Source organism: Plectropomus leopardus, chromosome 10, assembly GCF_008729295.1.
Source record: "Plectropomus leopardus isolate mb chromosome 10, YSFRI_Pleo_2.0, whole genome shotgun sequence".
Taxonomy (NCBI): domain Eukaryota; kingdom Metazoa; phylum Chordata; class Actinopteri; order Perciformes; family Serranidae; genus Plectropomus; species Plectropomus leopardus.
In genome coordinates this window covers 9,545,124-9,565,098 of record NC_056472.1, presented here as the reverse complement: position 1 = coordinate 9,565,098, position 19,975 = coordinate 9,545,124, and the positions used below count along the sequence as shown (strand labels likewise).

General features: G+C 39.1%; 1 protein-coding gene across 4 annotated transcripts in view; it reads right to left on the bottom strand.

Moving 5' to 3' along the window:
* The window catches only part of fn1a (fibronectin 1a), a 36,635-nt gene extending 27,408 nt beyond the window's left edge, over positions 1 to 9,227 (bottom strand). For 2 of the 4 annotated variants that reach the window (XM_042495300.1, XM_042495302.1), the window contains exons 1-9: positions 8,927 to 9,227; positions 7,845 to 7,970; positions 7,602 to 7,739; positions 7,140 to 7,271; positions 6,915 to 7,052; positions 4,720 to 4,878; positions 3,980 to 4,177; positions 3,620 to 3,802; positions 2,865 to 3,041 (exon numbers count right to left, since the gene is read on the bottom strand). In XM_042495300.1, coding sequence (XP_042351234.1) covers positions 2,865 to 3,041; positions 3,620 to 3,802; positions 3,980 to 4,177; positions 4,720 to 4,878; positions 6,915 to 7,052; positions 7,140 to 7,271; positions 7,602 to 7,739; positions 7,845 to 7,970; positions 8,927 to 9,056 — 1,381 coding nt within the window. In that variant the 5' untranslated portion in view covers positions 9,057 to 9,227. The remainder of the gene's footprint in view (positions 1 to 2,864; positions 3,042 to 3,619; positions 3,803 to 3,979; positions 4,178 to 4,719; positions 4,879 to 6,914; positions 7,053 to 7,139; positions 7,272 to 7,601; positions 7,740 to 7,844; positions 7,971 to 8,926) is intronic. The other 2 variants (XM_042495301.1, XM_042495303.1) reach the window with 1 other exon arrangement.
* Between the last annotated feature and the right edge of the window lie 10,748 nt (positions 9,228 to 19,975).

The window sequence follows — 19,975 nt, the reverse complement described above, 5'->3', positions numbered from 1 at the left end:
AGGTGCTATTCACAAATGCAAACGGAAAACCAAGAAAGAGTTGAGTAGAGTTGTGCTGTACCATGCAGCTAAAATGCAGCATTTGTCATTTTATATGATTAGAGTAAGGGCTGGTGAAATACACACAAGCTGTATGGTTTTACACTGTCAGTAATCCTAAAAATCTTTCTCTTTACATGTCGCAGATGAGGCATTTTTGGTCTAAAATTCAAAAATGATGTGTGATAAATTCAATATGAATGCAGATCAAGCTTCTATTCCTCAAGCTTATATTCCTCAAAGCCTTAGTCAGTGAATAAAATACAGTCTTTCTTTGAATGATGACTGGTTTGCTCATGTCTTCCAGCATTACAGCCAAACATTATGTGCAAAAGATATGAGATTTCTGTCTCATAATAAATTTTCTATTCAACAGTTCTTCTTTTGTGCTCACTATGACTTAAAATGATTGAAGGCCATGTCTGAGTGTGTTTTCACCATCCTTTCCAGTTGTCTAAAGCTGAAAAGTGATCTGGTGCTTCTCACAATTTGAAATCATTCTGTTCTCCAGACATGGAAAGTCTTTTAACCTGCTTTTAATCTGTTCTAGTTACAAAGGGATAAACGACGGTCTGAATGTTTTGGCATCAACTGAGCCACATTATAAGGACCTACAATTTATCTCTTTAAAACCAGTCCCTACCTTCTTAAGTTAATGGCACCACTGGTTTAATGACTCTGAAAGAGTTAACTGGCTGTTACAGCCAACAGTCTAGGGAGCAACAGCAATTTCCTTCTGGCAAAACAGAGAAGGACTGATATAAAATGTACTGTGGTCATGTGTTTAAGTGTAATTTTGGTGGAGAGAAAAGTAGATCTAATAATGTAAATGGTGCAGTTTGTATTGTGGAGGTGGACCCACAGCTGGAGACCACTGCTTTGCCATCCCAAGAACAAATCTCAGACTGCAGATAAGCCACATCTTCCCGCAGGACTGCCACAGGTGGAGAAGGGGCTCCGGACATTTACTGCTCTTTAAATGCCGCCATTAACATTTCAAGTACTGTGTTTGTTTTGACAATCCCTGTGAAGTCATTACTGTCAATATCAAAGACCCCCTGCTGCTTTGACTGCTGGAATGAGTTAAACACAGACAACCTGCTATGACGCTGGCTAAAGGGCATGAACGCTGTTTATTTTCCTCTTTAAATCTTGACAGGGTGTTGTTAACAACAGGGTGTCGACCAGAAGGTGGGTCCCAGGACTTAAGTATATAAAGGAATTCTGAAGAAAATTACAGCATTAAAAGGAAAACTTTAGTACAGTCCCTTATCCCATCATTTTCTATGTACTTGTTCAATTTATGTTTAAAAAAGCACATGAATCACTGCTCTATAGGCTGTTTTCACATGCATGTGCCCACTTCTATACACAGCATAATCCTCTGATTTCAGAGCAAAGCCAAACAAATATTTGAACATCTTAAAAGGACTGCCTATCTGTCTTGCCTCACAACAAAAAAACTACAAAAGATAAGTGCTTATGAGATAAAATAAATCCAGTACTCCTTTTTTCTTAGAATACAAAGACTACTTTGTCTTAGTTTAGTCTATGTTTCCACTGTACCATCCACATTTTAAAGCTGGCTGCCAAAGAGACTATTCAATCTCCTATCTGTCTACTTTGAAATGTACTAAAGTCTACTTTGATTTAAATACCAATAAAAGGGATTTTGTGTAAATCAGAGTTACCCTTCCTTTCTATTTGTGGATATTGTTTTCAGTGTATACCACATCTGACTGCACTCAGATCATTCACATACTAAACTCAAACAATGCTTTAGAAAAACGTCAGTGTTCCTCTACAATTATGTTTTAAAAAGGGCATTAGCTAACTTGGATCCTCCTTTAAATACATTTAAAACAGCAAGACTTACATTTGTTGTGACCACTTAGCTGCATTTTGGTAATACCCACCATAATTATGGGCTTTTTATATTGGACTATTAGGCTTATTTGGACATCAAAAAAGAATTCGCTTTGATATCTAAATAATTTCTGTAGATTTTTATAGTTTTACTCTTTGTGTGATGGCATGTTGGTGTCATCATTACCGTTTCATTACGCCTTCACAGACATTAGTGCAGTGTCAGTGACCCCCCAGTGTTTTACGGCTTCAGGCTCTTTTGTTACCCATGAGAGACCTAATTGACACCTAAACAACACGTCAACACATTCCTAACAAGGCAGTGACTTCACTGTGAAGTTGGCCATGTTACAAATTAAAGGTGTAAGAACTGTAAACGAGATTTTGTCTGCAGTCAACTCCTTTTAACATCACACTGATAATGGCTTTCATGTAAATTAAACATCAGATCTTTTCATCGTCAAAGAAAGGTCTTAATACAAAGGCCATGTTAACTCGCTGATTCAGACTGGGTGGGGATACATTTTACTTAAGACTGGGAGGGACACTGCAATTAGCCGTGCTAATCACATTAGTGGCCCCTGTGGCTAGCAAGCTGCTGTGCTGATCCACAGTCAGCCAGTTTGACCATGGGAATACATTTGCACAACCCATCTACTCTTGCCATCCAGCTTCATCAAGTTGGCACTTTTAACCTTTACAATTTTATTAACACTCATGTGAATAGATAGTGAAACATCTGTCTCATGTTAAAGTGTGGACTTCAAAATTGTAACATTTCAACAACCATGATATTTGGTTGTGATGTGATCTCAGGCATCTTAGTGTCCAGGAACTTAGCTGGTTTCAAACTGCTTTAAGTTGCACACAACTTCAAACAACAGCAACACCTCCAGCCCTAATTTGGAGTTTCTCCCCCTCTCTCTCCACCACACACACAAACAAACAGAGAGACTTACCAGCCATGGGACAGAATCCAAAACGCTGCTCTGCATCATAATCTGTTGTGGTGCCACACCACTTCATGCCGTCTCTACGTCCATCTGCAGTACAGTCAGTGTAGTTTCGGCCATTATAGAGGTAGGGGAACTGGCACAGAGCACCGTTAGAATTACCGCCTCGTGTTGCCACAATTACTGTTAAAAGAAAAAACACAAAAAAACATATTTAATAAATACTTTGATCACCAGAATCTAATCAGTTCACACTAAAGTACAAGTGGAAGTTTGTGCCAAATTGTAAGAAATTACCTCAAGGCATTCCTGAGCTATCTCATTTACAAGAATGAAACAAATGCAAGCTCACAGTAACATTGACCTTTGACCACCAACACTATTAGTTCATCGCTAATGTGCCATGTGCCAAATTTAACCTGAACACTTAATGTCTGCGGCCATGGTTATTGCCAGCACAGATGTATAACACGATCATTTTATACCATGCAAAAACACAAGCCTCGGGTATGATGTAGCCGCTTGTTGAGGAACTGCCCATAATGATAATATAAACACCAATAGCCTGTGTAGAGCCTATTTGCTATATAATGGCCAAGAGCTTCAGAGAGGTAATATTAATAAGCTACAGCTGACTACATGTCCCAGCACTCTTCCAAGTGAAGGTTTTTTGTAAAGCAGCATTTTTTGTCAACTATCAAATCCACTTTGAAACTCATACAAAATGACTACCTTTACTAATATTTGAAACATCTGCTCACCGTTCTTCTCTGTGCAGAAAGAGTATTTCTGGTCTGCATCATAGTCTGAGGAGGTGGAACACCAGAGCTGTCCATCACTGCGTCCGTCAGAGATACAAGAGTGGTATGTCTTCCCCTTGTAGACAAAGGGAAACACGCAGGGCTGACCTCCAGAGTTGCCACCGTACACTGGAGCTGGTCCATCTGTTTAAAGACAAAAACACGACCAAGAGTTTGTCACCTCAGTTTATTGTTCCCTCAGTCTAATCATACAGCTGTTCAGGTGAACTCGTTGCATTCCAGTTGCCAAAATTGTTTTAAAATTATGGCCACTGTTTACAAATGCTGTGAATTTCTAAAGGCAAAAGAAACATCTCTTACCCCACTGTTTACAGCTGACTCCATTGCCAAGACAGGTACAGATCATCTGCTTGCTTCCCTGGTTCTTCATCCAGCGCTGGCCGATGAAGTATGAAAGCCCAGAATCTGTCCGACAGGGTCCCTCTTGGGGAAGCACAGGTACAGAGGCAGGCTGGTAGACTGCAGGCTGGATGTTAGTGACCACCCGAGAGCCAGTGCCTGGAATGTAACATTGGACACAGGTCAGCGGCAGCAATAATAAAAACTTCCCAAATTAAATGTTAACTATTAAGTAATGTAGCTTAAGCGTAAAAATGTAGCCTAATTTTAAAGAAAGAAAGAATAAAAATATGCATGAATAAAGTTGAAACAACATATTTGTCATACTGTATAATGCATACAATAAAGTAAATGTCTGGTTTTCATTTTAACTGAAAGAGAACTGCACCATAAGCCATCATAAAAAAAAGACTCTCTTTTACTGCCCTTGTGTCACGATGAGCATATGTTTGTCTCACACCCAATAATCACGTCAAACCACTTCAACCACTTTCTTTCCCATGTTTCATTTCTCCCCCGTCATTTCCCCCCACTCCCCCTCTCTCCCTCTCATGAGGTCATGGTCATGACTTACAAGACACATCTTTCTCACTTCAACACTTGGACACTTCTTATCTCTCCCTCCTCACAGCATCTGTCTCTGCTATAAATTCTTCCCTCCACATAGAGAGAAAAAAAACACAGACGTTATCATTTCTCACCCAGGCCAGTGGTGTGAAGTGAAGCATGTCGCTCACACTTCCACTCCCCTCGGCCATTCCCTGTGCACAGACACTGGAGCAAGTGGCCTCGAGCATCGGACTTGGTCCAGGTATCTCCAATACGGTAAGAGGTCAGAGTATCCTGGTCATTACAGCGATCTGGGAGAGAAGTGAATGAGAGTTCATTAGAAATCAACAGAAACTGTGAGACAGCAGTATGGCTCGTTGACAAAACCTTTATGTTAAAGTGCAGACAGTGGTGAGGACGTATTCAGATCTTTTACTTAGGTAAAAAAAACTTAGACCGCACTTTGAAAATACTGTCACAAGTAACATTTCTGCATTGAAATATTACTCAAGTAAAAGTAGGTATGAAGTGTAAAAGTACCCAATGCAGAAAAATCTTGAGAAAGAAAAAAAAACACAAAAACTCAGAATTACAAAAAAAAAGTTAAATGTTAAACGTTTATCAAAATAGTAAAAAAATAATTTTCTGTCAGTCGAATAATTGATAAATTGTCTAATCATTTCAGCTGTACTTTGGAAACTGTTGGGTAGATTGATTCATGACAAAACATCACATTTCATGAATTGCTGTTATTTTAAGCAAAAACAGAAATTTGTAAAGTACTTAGTAACTCAAGCTGTGAGATCAATGTAGTGAAGTAAAAAGTACATAATTTCATTTTGAAATGGAGTAAAGTACAAAGTGGCATGAAAAGAAAATACTCAAGTAAAGTACAAGTATGTAAAATTTGTACTTAAGTACAATACTTGAGTAAATATACTTAGTTACATTCCACCACTGTGTTCAGAGAGCATGTTTAAAAGTCTGCAGTGATTCTGTGGAGGAGGACTTCCTGCTGGCTACCAGCTGTTTCCATGTTTGTGCTTTGAGACTTTGTTGCTGAACACATTCATGAAAACAATTTATTGATAACCTCCACAACAAAAGGCCACCCTGAAATCTTGCATGTGACATTAAGCCAGCAGGGAATAACATTCATTTTCATCTGTTACATCAGCCGGCATCATTAAGGATGCAAGAAATGGTCTCTAATTAGAAACACAACTGGTAAACATTTCCTCCACAGCCTGTTAAAATCCTGCAACAAATCACAAGATTCACAGCCTTTAGCTCTGCCAGCAAGGCTGGAGAGTGTGGCATTCTGTGAGGATTAAGTGGATATGTGAAGTGACACTTGTGACTTGTTCAAAAACAGCAGCAATTCATTTAATTTCCTGCTTTAATTAAATTTTCCTGCTTTTGCAGGTTTTTCCCATCTGTTCGACAATTTGAGTTACACTGGTGTAGACAGAAGATACACAATATAGAGAACTTTACTACAATAATTAGGTATTTCACTGCTGGAAAGATGGCCTTGTTGGAAAACTTTGTTTTTTGTGCAGTAGAAAGACACAAATACTTTTGAAATTGGTGCCACATGACTAGAAAATCAGAGAAAAAGGACTCTGGCATTTCCTTTTGCTCAACTACAACTACCAGAATGCATTGTGCCATATCAGACCATTAAATAGTTTCACTGGTAGTTAACATAATGCAGTCTGTTTGGTAAACTAAAACATTTTTCTAATAACATTTGAGTTATTATGAGTTAGTAATTTGCAACTCAGTAACAGAGCCTTAGTTTTACATTTGATCAGTGCCCCTTAGTTTAACCGTTTAATCTCAGTTTTTCCCTCCTCCGTTTTCAATGTGCAGGACGCAGTATGACACCCACTTCCTGTTCACAATCTCTCGCTATTACAGCTAAACAGGGCACTTAAATCTGTCTCTAAAAAACATTTTAGGTGAGAAATAGGCTGTGCAGTAACATTATCTTGGTTTATATTCCTTCAGCACTGCCTAGAAATACGAGAAATCAACTTGTAGTTCAAGCAACAGTCCAGGAGCCAGCAGTACTCTGACGGATGACATGTTTTGCACCAATTTGCGTCATCTGGCAGATATTCAGTGGGATTCACCCAGATTCACTGGGAGTGGTGGAGTGATATCTAGACACTGGTTAGATGGAGGGAGGTCTACCACAGTTCCTTTACACAAACTACTCACATTGTTTTAATTCAAAGCTGGTTAAATATCAGCAAAATTAATGAAATTTAATGAAAAAAAAGCATAAATAGAGATGTGTCTGGGGAGGCTACAGTTTGAGAAAGCAATAAGGTTTTCTTACTTCTAGAGGTGCATGTGATGCGTCCACTTCCCTCTCCGAGACAGGTGCAGTCCACCACCATCCATCCCTGGTATGGCTTCTCCCATGTCTCGCCAACAACGTAAGATGTTCCCGCCGTGTTGTCATAGCAACGCTCAGCTGCAGGAAACAAAGACTCTTGAGAATGACAAATCCCAGCAGGTAAATGCAGTCGTCTATTAGTCAGTGGCTGTCTGAGTGACTCACCGACAGGTTTGCAGGTCCACTCTCCCTTTCCGTTACCCAGACAGACACACTCCAGCATGTAGCCTCCTGTTTCGTGGGGTCTCCTCCAGGTGTCGCCTATCTTATATGAAGCCCCGCCCTCATGACAGCGGTCTGGGTAGACAGAAGAAGAAAGGATGATTTTAGAAACAGATCAAAGTACATGTGTGTGTGTCTGTGCAGAGACAGACAGCAAACAGAAAGGTAAAATAAAAACACACTCGGACATTTTTCCCATTATCTAACCACTCAACTAACTGCTAACAGCTGCACAGCACCAGTTGTTAATCAGCTGTGGAGAGTATGGAGATTAAACAGTTTACTGGCATCAGTCTGGCCAAGCAGGATATACACAGAAACACATGAGCTAGGATGTGCAGTCTGGGGTTAGAACGGTTAATGGCGACGGGGTAGCCCCATGTAAAGCAAGGACACACAACTTACTAGCAATGGTGCAGCTGATCTTGCCCCTCCCGGATCCAATACAGGTACAGTCCCAGATCATGCCATCCTTAGGTCTCTCATAAGTTTCTCCCACAGTGTAAGACTGCTGGTTGATCTTATCATAACACCTTTCCTCTGCTATGGGGAGAAAATAGTGGAAAATGTGCATGTGAGATGGACCAAAGTGGGATATGATGCAAAAATTCAGGACACCACTTTTAAAAAAGTGACACACAAACTAACCTTCAGGTTTGCTTTTACACTTGATGCCAGCAACTCCATGGCAGGTACAGACCAGAGTGCTGCCCAAATATGGCCGTTCCCACTGGTCATTAATGCCATAGAACTGACCATTCTCTATACAACCATCTGAGCAGGAGGAAATAATGAGAAAAGACAAAGACAAAAAAAGACAGAGCTGATGAGACTTTGGTACAAGCTAGAATCAGGCAGCAGGAGGTCACGTAACTAAAACACATACAGTAGGGAAAATGTTAGACAGGCAAAACCACACACTCCACCCTCACACATCCACAAACACTGTACCTGTTTACTATGTCCTTTTCCTAAGTGGAAATGAAGCCACTGGAAAATGGTCTAGCCCTAACACCATAGTTACAAAACACTAGTATTATTACTTAAACACTTTTTATACTAAAATAAGCAAACCCTATGAAGGAATAACCATTTGATTGTGGGAAAAGACTCCACTCATGTCTGTGAAATTGACCCTGGATATGTTACTTCAAAGCCCCCAGGGCTGAGTAATAAATCAGCTGCAGAGAGTGGAGAATTATATCCACCTTTACTGTTTCTCTCCCCCACCAGGCATGTTCTTTGTTTACATATCATGACTTTACATGCCATGCACATCTCTTTCTCTCCCTCTCTCTCTCTCTCTCTCTCTCTCTGTGTGTGTGTCTCTCTCTTCCAACTTCAAAACTGAAGCCAAGATGTGTTATTTATTTCTCTCTCTCTCTCTTTCTGAGGCTTTGATCGTGAGCATTTACAGATGAATTTGAAGAGGTCCAAAAAGTTGCTGAAAGTTGAGGTTAATCAAAGATCAGAGCGACTGATTATGCATTTTTATAGCATTTATCAACAAAATAAGGCATCGTGTAATCAGAGAGATTTTAAGGACACGACCTGAAAAGATGTGACCTGTTTTCTGTCTCAAAAAACTAAAAATGGAAACACATGATAGGAATTATTTGTAATTTCATCATTTACCCTCAAAATAATTAAAGTGGCCCTCTTAAAACCATCTAATACTACGTGTAATCCATTTTAAGATTGTCACTCTGAGGGGGAAAAAAAAAACTTACCTTGAGAGACGGTGGAGACCTGATGCTGCTGCGCTTGTCGCCGACTCCTGTGCGTCCCTTTGGGCATGCAGTTCACTGCGCTCCCGATGCAGAGCGCCACCAGCACCCTGGCTATGGTGCTGCCGGACATGTTTAATAATCCGAGACACTCGGTTGTTACAGAATATATTTACAAGTGCTCCTTGTGTAAAACTTTTATTTCACCAGGGGACGGAGAGAAATCGGTTCCAGTGCAGCTCCAACCTCCCAGATCAGTCAGCTCCTCTTCCCAGTCAGTCTGCGGCCCCAGTGAGTGTGCAGGTTACCAGTCTGTGGGAGTGATTTATCTGGGCATGGCTTCAGCCGGAGAAGGGAGGTCCAACAAAAGAGACCGACTCCCCACGCAGCAGGAGAAGTGAGATAGACAAACTTTTTGCGGAACAAAGATGGTTACAAGTTCCAGATCATAAACTCTCCCTTTTACGTTTTTTTTAAGATTATGAGGTAAAACAGAGAGAGATTATTTAAAAAAAACCACGCTCGTCTCCACGCAACCTGCAACACCGAGGTAAACAAACTTTGAAATACATGATGTCATGATGCCAAAATGCAAAATTAGCAGATTTGATCAACTACCCCACCCTGTTAGAAAAGTGGGGCCCTGGCCCCAGAACCAAAAGTTCGGGGGTTTGGGACCCTGCTTTCTTCTGCTTTCTGTCTTTAAGGAAATTCACCATCATTAAATTACTCAAACTTCCTATAATTTTACTGTTGTCTTGGTCACTTATACAACTATTTGACAAATTGTGTCTAAAGAGTTCCAGGTGTGTTTAAAAGTTGTTTTAATGGTCCTATATTAGGCTCATTTTCAGGTTCATACTTACATACTATTTTGGCTTTCTACTAAAACATGTTCATATGAGTTAATGTTCAAAAAACACAATACTTTTGTCACACTGTCTGTCGGAATATACCTGTATTCACCCTCTGTTGGAAATGCTCCATTTTAGTGCCTGTCTCTTTAAGCCCCACCTTATAAAAGCCCAGTTTGCTCTGATTGGTCACTGTTTCAGGGTCTTCCACATGTGCGCTCTCAGCATCTCTGCACCATGATGGCTGCTGGAACTGCACTGATAGGCCCTTTGGGGCCATGTTCACTTCCTGTCAGTTGATGCAAAACTGCAAAACATTCCAACAGGAAATTCAAATGGACCAGTTTAACATTTTTAAGTTTAAGATCGACATGGTCTATAGAGTGGTGAAGTAATGAGTCCTAAAACACAGAAGTCCATTAGCCTCTTAGCACTCCCAGTTCCCTCGTCCAAAAGTCTATGGGTTTTTTGAATGGGTTTTCAGTAAAATTCCCTAAATAAGGTCTGTGGTTAATACAGGCTAAAGATATTTAACGTTTTGTTCTGCAACATAAAATATGTCCGCTTAAACCTGTTTTTTGAACTTTTCGATTGTGTTTTAACGTGTTTTACAGTGTTTGTAGTTGTGACATTTAATAAGTGCGACCGCAGTGTAGTTTGTGTGTAGCCTAACAATAGCTTTTTACTTCTGGTGATTTAATTTACGCTTCAAAACACACAAAAGTGGTAATATCTGTGAAGATTTTCACGCTGAACAAAGTGTGTAAGTCTCATAAACTTGTGTTTGTCACAGACCTTATTTTTAAAGATAACTGAAAATCCCTTTCAAAAATCCCATAAGGTTTATGACGAGGGAACCTGTGCGATGCTTGCTTCCTGGTTGGCTAAACAAAAATATGTCATCCCCTCACCACTCTATATTGTGTAGTTGTGACATCTCAACTTCAAGGAAGTCGTAAAGGTTCACTTTAAAAGCATAGTTTCTGAATACAGGATGTGGGCATTTCTATGGGGAATGAGCATTTTAATGCTTTCAGTATTCATATGGCACCTACACCTGCTTTATAATAAAAAGATGTTGACATCTAACTTTTTACATGGGAGCTTTAGATTGATTCTATGACTGTTTTGTGCTTGAAACAATGTATTTAGGCATGTAGAGCCATGCATTGTTCTTATTTTATCTATTTAACAGGGAGCATACTTCATGTTTCTGTGTTTCGTGCTGTCAGAAAACACTTCACCACCCTGCTATCCCATACATGAGAATCCTCTACATGTGAGAGAAAGGAATATTCAAGGGGGGCCTCTCAGTTCATACCCTCCATCAAAAATGTAGGCTTCTGTGTCTACGTTGCTATGTGATATTGGCATCAGTGTGGCCTATATATTTAAGCAATACAACCTTGCTGCAGGACGTTGATGCAATGCAGTATATTGGCCTATAGGTTTTACACAGTGTGCATATGTGATCTGCAGGAATTAGGTCAATGGCGTCAGTGTCTGGAAAGTCTCCAGTAGCCCAAAGTTTCAGTGTCTGGAAAGTGTTTATATGTCCAGGAGTTTTATTGAAATGATTTCTCTGTGATGGAAGTCAACTTGTGTAAAGCGCAAGCCAAGAGTTTTTTTCTGGCTCTTCCCCTCTCTCTGGCTCAATTTATTTTTTTTCTGTGTAATCAGTTGATTCTTTTATCCTGTGCATGCTAGATTCATTGTCATAGGCTCATTTTAAATGCTTGTCCAGTTTAAATCTTCAGCATCACAGAATGCAAGATGAGTGCTCTTCCTTTGTCTCTAATTTTGCCTTTTTCCTTTGTGACTGCTGTGTTCAGTACTTCTATGTGTCTCTTAATGTGAAAACCCTTGGATGCATTTTTAGAAAGACCAAATTTCAACCACTAAAGCATTTTGTTTGGCTTTGCAAATGGAATAGTAAAGGTGAGTTACCATCTTACCATCTCATTGTTCTCTTTCCTCCATTTTTGTTGTATAATTGTATGTTTTGTTATTGCAAATAATGATCACCTTGTAAATGGAAACTTACAGGCATGCCTGTTTTGCCTAATCATACATTTGTTTTCCCTCTCCATGAGTACAAACTTCCTGTCATGTCCTTAGTCACCTCTAGACAATTTTGAGGTTGAAATAGTCAGGCATGGTGAGTCCTTGAATCCTTTTAATAACAAAAAAAGCTGATTTTGGACTCCCTTGAGTCCATTTTGTAATGAACAGTTTGTAACATTTATAGCATCAATATAGCAGCAAACAACTATTTGTTATGTAAAGATATAGTGGAGTTATAGTGTCCTGAGCAGACAATGAAGTCATGTTACTTTCTTAAGTGTTGTATTCTGAGCTTCTCTGTTTTTTGTTATAGTAGCCGCATCCGGCTGCATGCTGGTGGTGCTCTGCGCTGCACTCATACGACAGTTTCCCCTGAAAACACCGTTTCAACCCACAGAGGCATTGTGGCCCAAAAATACTTTTTCCCCATAGACTTATGAAGAAAGAGGTGCCTGTAAATCAGTCAATATCCCTGCAAAATGACTTGTTTCTTTATTGGGATTTGATCTATTTAGTCCAATAACATTTAGAAAGTCTAGAAGAGCCGCAAGTCTCTACTCTGCCTGCTTCATGGGACACACAGTGTGGAAGCACAGCCAATCGTCCAGCTAGTTTTATACGCGTCAGTTGAAGTTTTTTGGCTTTGTGCACCACTGAGCAAGTTTCATAGGAATGAACTGGGTGCCGCCTTCAGCGTTGTATGTAGTTCTCTTTATACATACATGATTGAAAGCAATGTGCAGGCAATCCAAGATCACTCTGAATCATAGATATGCTCTGAATTCCGCATTTAACTCCTTTGACATAAATGTCTGACTTAATGAAGATGCTAGTAAAAAAAAAAAAATCTGAAAACAAAATCGTCTGACAATCTGCTTGACTGTTGTTGACATTTGTTATACATTTCATATTCTAAAGCACTTTGCTTTCAGAGCAAGCCAACCTTAAAAAAATGAAAAACAGCACTGAATGTCATGATTTCCTCTGCAATGTCATGAGCTCAACTGTAACCGCAGTAAAACAGATTAATGGTCAGTCAGCTGGCAAATAGAATCAATCAAGCTGCCGTGAAAAGGGAGAGCAGGCTTTCTAACTGAGGCCATGTGCGTTATCTTATGTGTGTCAGGAAGAGGTGTTGACACATTTTCAAGGTGTTACAGAGATCTCTTGTTGGCATCATTTGGCTCGACCGTGACATTTGTGTTAACACTGCATTTTATTGTGCAGTTGCTCCACACAGTGATCAGTTACGGGGGAACATATTTTGATACACCATAGGACCCATCTGTTGCATTTTGTCCCATGCATGTGAAATCTGTTGGCTGTAATGCAGACATACTGGGACACAGATTGTCTTGTTTTTTTTCCGTCTTCTCTTTCTTTTTTTTCTTAAGAAGACTGCTAAAATTCAATGACTCAACAACTGTATTCCAGTCAGTCTGAGTAATTTTATTTAAAAGGATGTACATGCAGGTCATCCCGACTGAAGCGCTGTGTTTGCCCTTTGTGAGGGTACATGTTTTACAATGTGTTTGAGAAGTGAGGAAAAACCACTTCTAAGCAGAGAAGTGCCACATATGTTTTCAGTTAGAGACCCTACAGTGTAAATACGATGTGCTTGTCTGTCTCTCTGCATATACAACTAATCTGCCTGTGAAAGTTATCCTCACATAGAGGTCTTCCTTTCCTTTACCACTCCCCCCCTATATGGACATGTTTGGATGGCTATGTCACGTAAAGGTGAAGAGGTGAAAAGGTCATCTGATAAACTGCTGACAACAATTTTACACCTTGAGTGCGTTTCTAGTTATCCGTGGAGGCATTGACAATATTATGTTTCTGTTTTGAACTTGAACTTACAGCTTGTGGCTTACAGAAAATTGCAAAATTTGTACCACCATGGGACCATCAACTTTAGACTCATAGCAAAAGAGAGAAAAACAATATGTGTCATTACATCATGCTGTCAATAATGACCTAATAATCATATCAGTGTTATGTAGTGAGATAGTTATGTTACATAAAAATGCAGTTATCTGCTGAAACCGGCTTATAAGATTTAACACTTCAGCTGGGTGGTGGCTTCTTTCAGTGCTCTTTGACTCTTTGTTATTCAAAGTTTGTACAAAAACAAGATGATGTAGTTTTCTCCCCAAAAAGGTGAATCATTCATTTACAAGAGTCCTACGTATTTTTTACCCCCTCACACGACTACCCCAAAGTGAAATCATTTCCCTGTGGTTACCATCCCTAAACCACTTTGCTACTGCAATGGCGTGATGAATGTTGATGAAGCTGGAAATACCAGTTAAAAGCCATTATCTGGTTATTGTGCAAGCTAACCGCCCGTTGTGGCTTCACATTTAAATATACAAACATTCTTATGGTTGTAAAGACCGGCTTTAATCTGTTGAAATTTTCCATTTTAAGCAGATCACGCAGGATGGTCACAATGAAAACTGTGCGAATCATTTCCAGTATGTAACTTGGTTACATTGTTGACAGGGACAGTCACAAAATCTCTTTCTCTAAGACAGAACTTAACCGCATTAAAGGCACAGTTCACCCCCAAATCAAAACTAGATATTTTTCCTCTTACCTATAGTGCTGTTGATCAGTCCAGGCAGTTTTCATGTGAGCTGATGAGGGTTTGCGATATATGCCTGCCTTCTCTTGATTGTAATTGTAAACTAGATGGCACTTGGCTCATGGTGTCCAGAGAACCAAAAAATGATTTGAAAACGTATCAGCAATGTCTCTATAGAAATCATGACCTGGTTACTCAAGATAATCCACGGACCTTGTTATGAGCAGTTTCATAGTAGCTATAGTTTTGTCTACCAAACCAATGCCCACCAACAACATCACTGCACAAAAGGAAGCGTGCATCTACTCGTGGATGATAGGCTCGTGAAACATGAACGGTGTCTGCCGTGCTAGGTCAGTAGATGCACGCTTTCTCCAATGCAGTGATACAGTTGGTGTAGTTTGGTAAGAAAATAGCTCCTACATCAAACTGCTCAAAACAAGGTCTGTGGATTTCCCTGAGTAACTGCATCAGGATTTCAGGAAAGAGACATTGCTGTTGAGCTTTTGTAATTATTTATTTATTTATCTATTTAGGCACTTCGAGTACCACAAGCCATCCAAATGTCATCTAGTTCCATTACATTCAAAGGAAGGCAGACATCTATATGGTTGTTATCTCCAACACTCTGAAACTCGCACCAAAATAATTTAGAGTGATAAATAGCACCTCAGGTAAGAGTAAAAATAAGTATTTTGGATGATGGTTGAACTGTCCCTTTAAACCTCACACTGTAAGTGGTCTTATGCATAGATGGTAAAAGATTTTTGTTGTACAGCATATGATTTTATTGAATAATTCGAGAAATTCTATGTCTTTTGTTGCCTGTAAACTTCTCAACAGGGAATTTGCAAACACATGTATGTCTTGTTATGTATCATTGAAAAGGCCCAGCTGAGAGAAGAGAAATGGGAAAAGATATGTGTTAACAAGTGCATGAATAAAAAAACAGGAAAAGAGAGAAAAAGCTAAACGTTAAAAGAATATGAAGAGTGAAAGAAAAAGTGTGGAAAAATCTGCGAATGTTTCAGTCTGACACATGCAGATATGAATAATCGTTACAGTCAGACGGAGAAGTAAGTAAAAAGGTGGCAACGTGATACAAATAAATGGAGAGTTGAGAAATTTGGGCAGAGCTAGCACTGTTTTATGCTGATGTGAGGAAATCATACTGTAACTTTGTGACTGCATTACACAACACACTCACAATGATCATCCTGAGAAACAGGACGAGGGTGAGGAAAGAGGTCACAGCTGCAAGGCCTCCGTCCGTACAGCTGCTGCACAGCTTCATCCAACTTTTTCTGTCTAAGCCTTTCTCCTCTTCAAATCTGCTCTTAAAAGTTACTCTTTAGGTCCTGTTTGGTCTTACCCTGTCTCCCCATCTTCTCTCTCTCTTTCTTTCTCTCTGTGGATTTGCATTGGGAAGTGTCCTTGAGTAATTGGCTATTCCTCACATATTATTGCAACATCCCAAAGCAGTTTCTGCTGGCTTGTTCCTCTTGTCTTACATGATTGATTTCCAGCTCATACAGTGTTTTCCATTTTAAAAAATGTCTTTCATTCCTCTATTGGACCCCCTCATTGCATCCTTAATGTTCTGATGTGTCTCCATGTTTAATGTACTCCATCTTATACCTTTATTTGTGTGTCTATTTCTTTTACTTGAAGCATATTAAGTATGATGTTTGCTGTAGCAAGAAAATGGAAAGTATTACATTTCTCCAAGAATCTTCCCACAGCGACCTAACACGCATTTTACCTCAGTTGATCTGTAGTTGTGTACCATTTCAGGGGCAGCGTCTTTTAACAAATTTAGATCATAGTATCTATTGTTTCTTATGTCGTGGAACAGTCTTCATCTATGCTGATATCAGCATGCTAGCATGCTCACAAAAAGAATGCTAAAATGCTATTTTTCCGTACAATGTTGTTCACCATCTTATTTTTGCACATTAGCACGCTAATGTTTGTTAATTAGCACAAAGTTTAAGGTTAATGGGAGTGTAAGTAGTTTCAGCAGTATTAGCAGGTATTTCATCGTAAACAAACAAATGAAAACTGATGATGACACTAGAGGAAAAATCAGAAGCTATAAGCTAAGTTATTGCAGTTCATCCTGAGAGGAAGATGAGCATCCATAATAAAATGTCATTGAAATCTGTTGATATCTGTTGATTTATTTCACTCAAAACCACAAATGTGAACCTCATTGTTGTGCTAGAAGAAAAGTCACAAGATCATCAAAGGAAATAGGCTTCACCCTCTGGGCACTATGAATTTCTGTGCAGATTTTTTTTCAATCTATGATGTTAAGATATTTAAGTCCGGACAACTGACTGATAAAAACTGCAACATGAACGCATTTTGCTCTTTTTGCTTGATATGTTAACAATATGCAAATACCAGTAGTTAGCACTTTTACATTGTTTTGCAGTTTTCCATCAAGTTAAAAAGCTCATCAAGTATAAACTTGTGCTAGCACTGGACTTCAGGCTTCTCTGGTTTACTCCTGGGATTTCCCACATTCTCTGCAGTTCAAAGGCAACTTCCTGGCAGTAAAACTGAAAATCAGTCTTCATGAGTTGAAGACCCCCCTGTGCGTACAATCAATTTTGATTCTCTAACACAAAGGGCAAGAACCCACAATGATGTTGTAATGAATCCTCTGGAGACCATTTCGAAGAAAAAGAAGAGGGGGACGGGGTTAGATTTTCTAACTTTACCTTTGTTAGGAGGATATGCATATGTTCGGCCATGCATCTTTATTCTTTTATGATAGGTATGTCTGTGGGTCTGCTTTTGCTGGACCTGCGGTAGACTTTGCCATCAGTCTTCACTACGTTCACTTAGTGTACAAAAATGATTTCTTACAGTTGGAAAAAAACAAACAAATGAATATATTACTAATCTCTGTCTACATATTTTCTGTTTCCCTCCCCCCTACTTTCCTTTACGTCTTCCTCTTCTTCCTCCTCCTCCAGCCTCCCCCTTCCCTTAGGGAGATGAGGTCACAGTCTGAGGAAAGATGGAGTGATTAGGAGTTCAGCCTCCACACGTTCCTCAGCTGGATTACTTCTGGATATCTTCAGAAACATCTCAGTATTTATAACAAGTCAGACCTGGTTTAAAATGTGGCATAAATCACTGTGATACCAAGTAGGAGAAATTATTGCACTGTTATCCTTCATCTATTCAGTAGCCGCTGGAGTTGCTACTGTCAACATTTGTCTCTCAGTATTGCTGATGTTAGTTTTACAGAAGTTGTCTTGAAACACTGAAAGATTATGTTGCTCAGTAGAGGTTAAGAACACATTATTGCAATACACACAGAAGCAATGTGTGAGTTGATTTCTGTTTTAAAATATTGAATGTTGTACTTCAGTTTATATGGAGTGTATAGAATTAGTTTAAGCGGCACATATGGTGCCGATTTAATGGATGTTTGATACTTTTAACCATAAAAAAGCTGATGAAATGTTTTAGTGTGGGTGCCACCCTCTGGAGGAGATTCTGCCCCCCTCTGTGTGACCTTACTCATAGCCATGTGCTTCGGAGACGTGCAGGAAAAAACGCAAGCAATCCCTAGAGACCGTGAGAGCAACATGGCCCTAACCACCTCCACACTATTAGCTCCAGTACACCACAGATATGAGTGATTCACATCTCTAACCATGAAATTATTACAGATAGACAGGAAACTTCCAAATGTGTTATGTGCACCTCATTGACCACTTCAGCTGTTTTTTTTTGTTTTTGTTTTTACCACATGGAAAGTTTGACATCAAGATGTGGATGTTATCCATGAAAGTACCACAAGATCTCTCTAAATTAAACGATCCATGCATAATGTAACAAGCCAAATGGTGTTCGTGATTAAGACATATTCATTTGTGTTATTGTGCAGCTTAGTCCAATTTTTAACCAGAAGTACACCGACAGTCTTCCTTTTGTGACTTCACTTTACTTTGAAAACCATCTGTGTTGGCTAGTTTACTATTAAGATTTCCATCTTAAAATGTTAGGATTATGATTGGTTCAAAACAGCCAACCGTCATATTTATGATAAAACCATTCAACTTTCTTTCATTCTCTCTGACTTCAAGAAGACACAAAAGCAGTTGTCCCTTTTGAAAACTGCTGATTTATCTAAAGGTCAACTTATATATTGGTTACCGTCTGACTGAATGGTAATGTACAAGAGATATGAGACTAGGTTGGCCTGAATTTGACTTTTATTTGTTTTGAGTCAATAATATTTATGCATTGTTTATTAAAAAGCCGTTGCTTTACATAAACTGTTCTCATTTGCTGTCTGTGCTTAAGCCAATACCAATACAAAAAGTAATACACCTAGGTAATCATGAGCCAGTATTTTGTGTATAATCCATGTTATTTGGAAGGTTGCAGTCACAATATTAATGTTGTAATGTGCGTAAAATTAGGAAGCAGTATAAAGCAGCAAAGCCCAAGTAACGAGGCACTGGATTTATCACATGATCAGAGGACTTTCCCCCAGAAGACTGTTGTTTATATCCTGTGTGAAAAAAAGTGAACTTTGAGTTATTTTAATGTCCGTCGTCACCATGTTTCTTTTTCTAAACACAACCTATGTAACTTAAGTCACTGCACCTAACTTACGTAACTTTACATTAAGTATGTCACGTTACATTGGGTACTTAATGTGTCAGCACCATTTGTGCTGTGCTGATTCTTTAAATATCATTCATATTGTGTGCATTTTTGTAAAATATCATATGACCAGTTGTATGAGGACACCATGCTTTACACGACATTCTCCTTTATCACTGCCTCAGGAACCCACCTTTACCGTAGGACATATACAAGATGCTCATTATTCTTTAAGGCTAAGAGAGGTTTCAGTAATAGTAATTTTTTGCATTTTTTGCTTTTAAGAATTTTTTATGCCACCATTTCTGATGCATATTAAGTGAGATATAAATCTGTACTTTTCAGCCATAGTCTTACTATTAATTTCATTGTATGAAGGACAGTTGATGTGTTTTACATACTGCAGCCAACCTGTATGGTTTTCAAGATATGTCTCATGTGTTGGTATTTTTTCTAGACAAAAAACATATGTGCTGCTTATGACTGAGAAATGTTTTTGCTTGAGGGTCCTCGTACATCCAGTTTTACAGCTTTCAACAGCAGTGTCCCACAGGTAGAAAAAACGTCATGATTTTTCCCCAATCTAAATCACTGATGGATTAAAGCCCAGTTTAGTAGAATAAGACCATAAACCTCAGATACATCTGTATTTTCTGGGATCTTGAATGAAAGGGCTTTTTAGAGATATGCAAAACAAACTAATCCCAGCAGTTCTGACGTATCTTTTAACTTCAAAGAATAATACACAGATGGAAGCTGAACTTAATTGAAAAGCTCATCCATAGACTAAGCAGCTGTACTGTGAAAACAAACCCCCAGTAAGTGCAAACTATGAGTGTTTGATTATGCAGTGAACATACTTTGGGCTAAACAAACTGAGGAGGTAAAGTGGGTTACGTTTGCTTATTCAGGGTT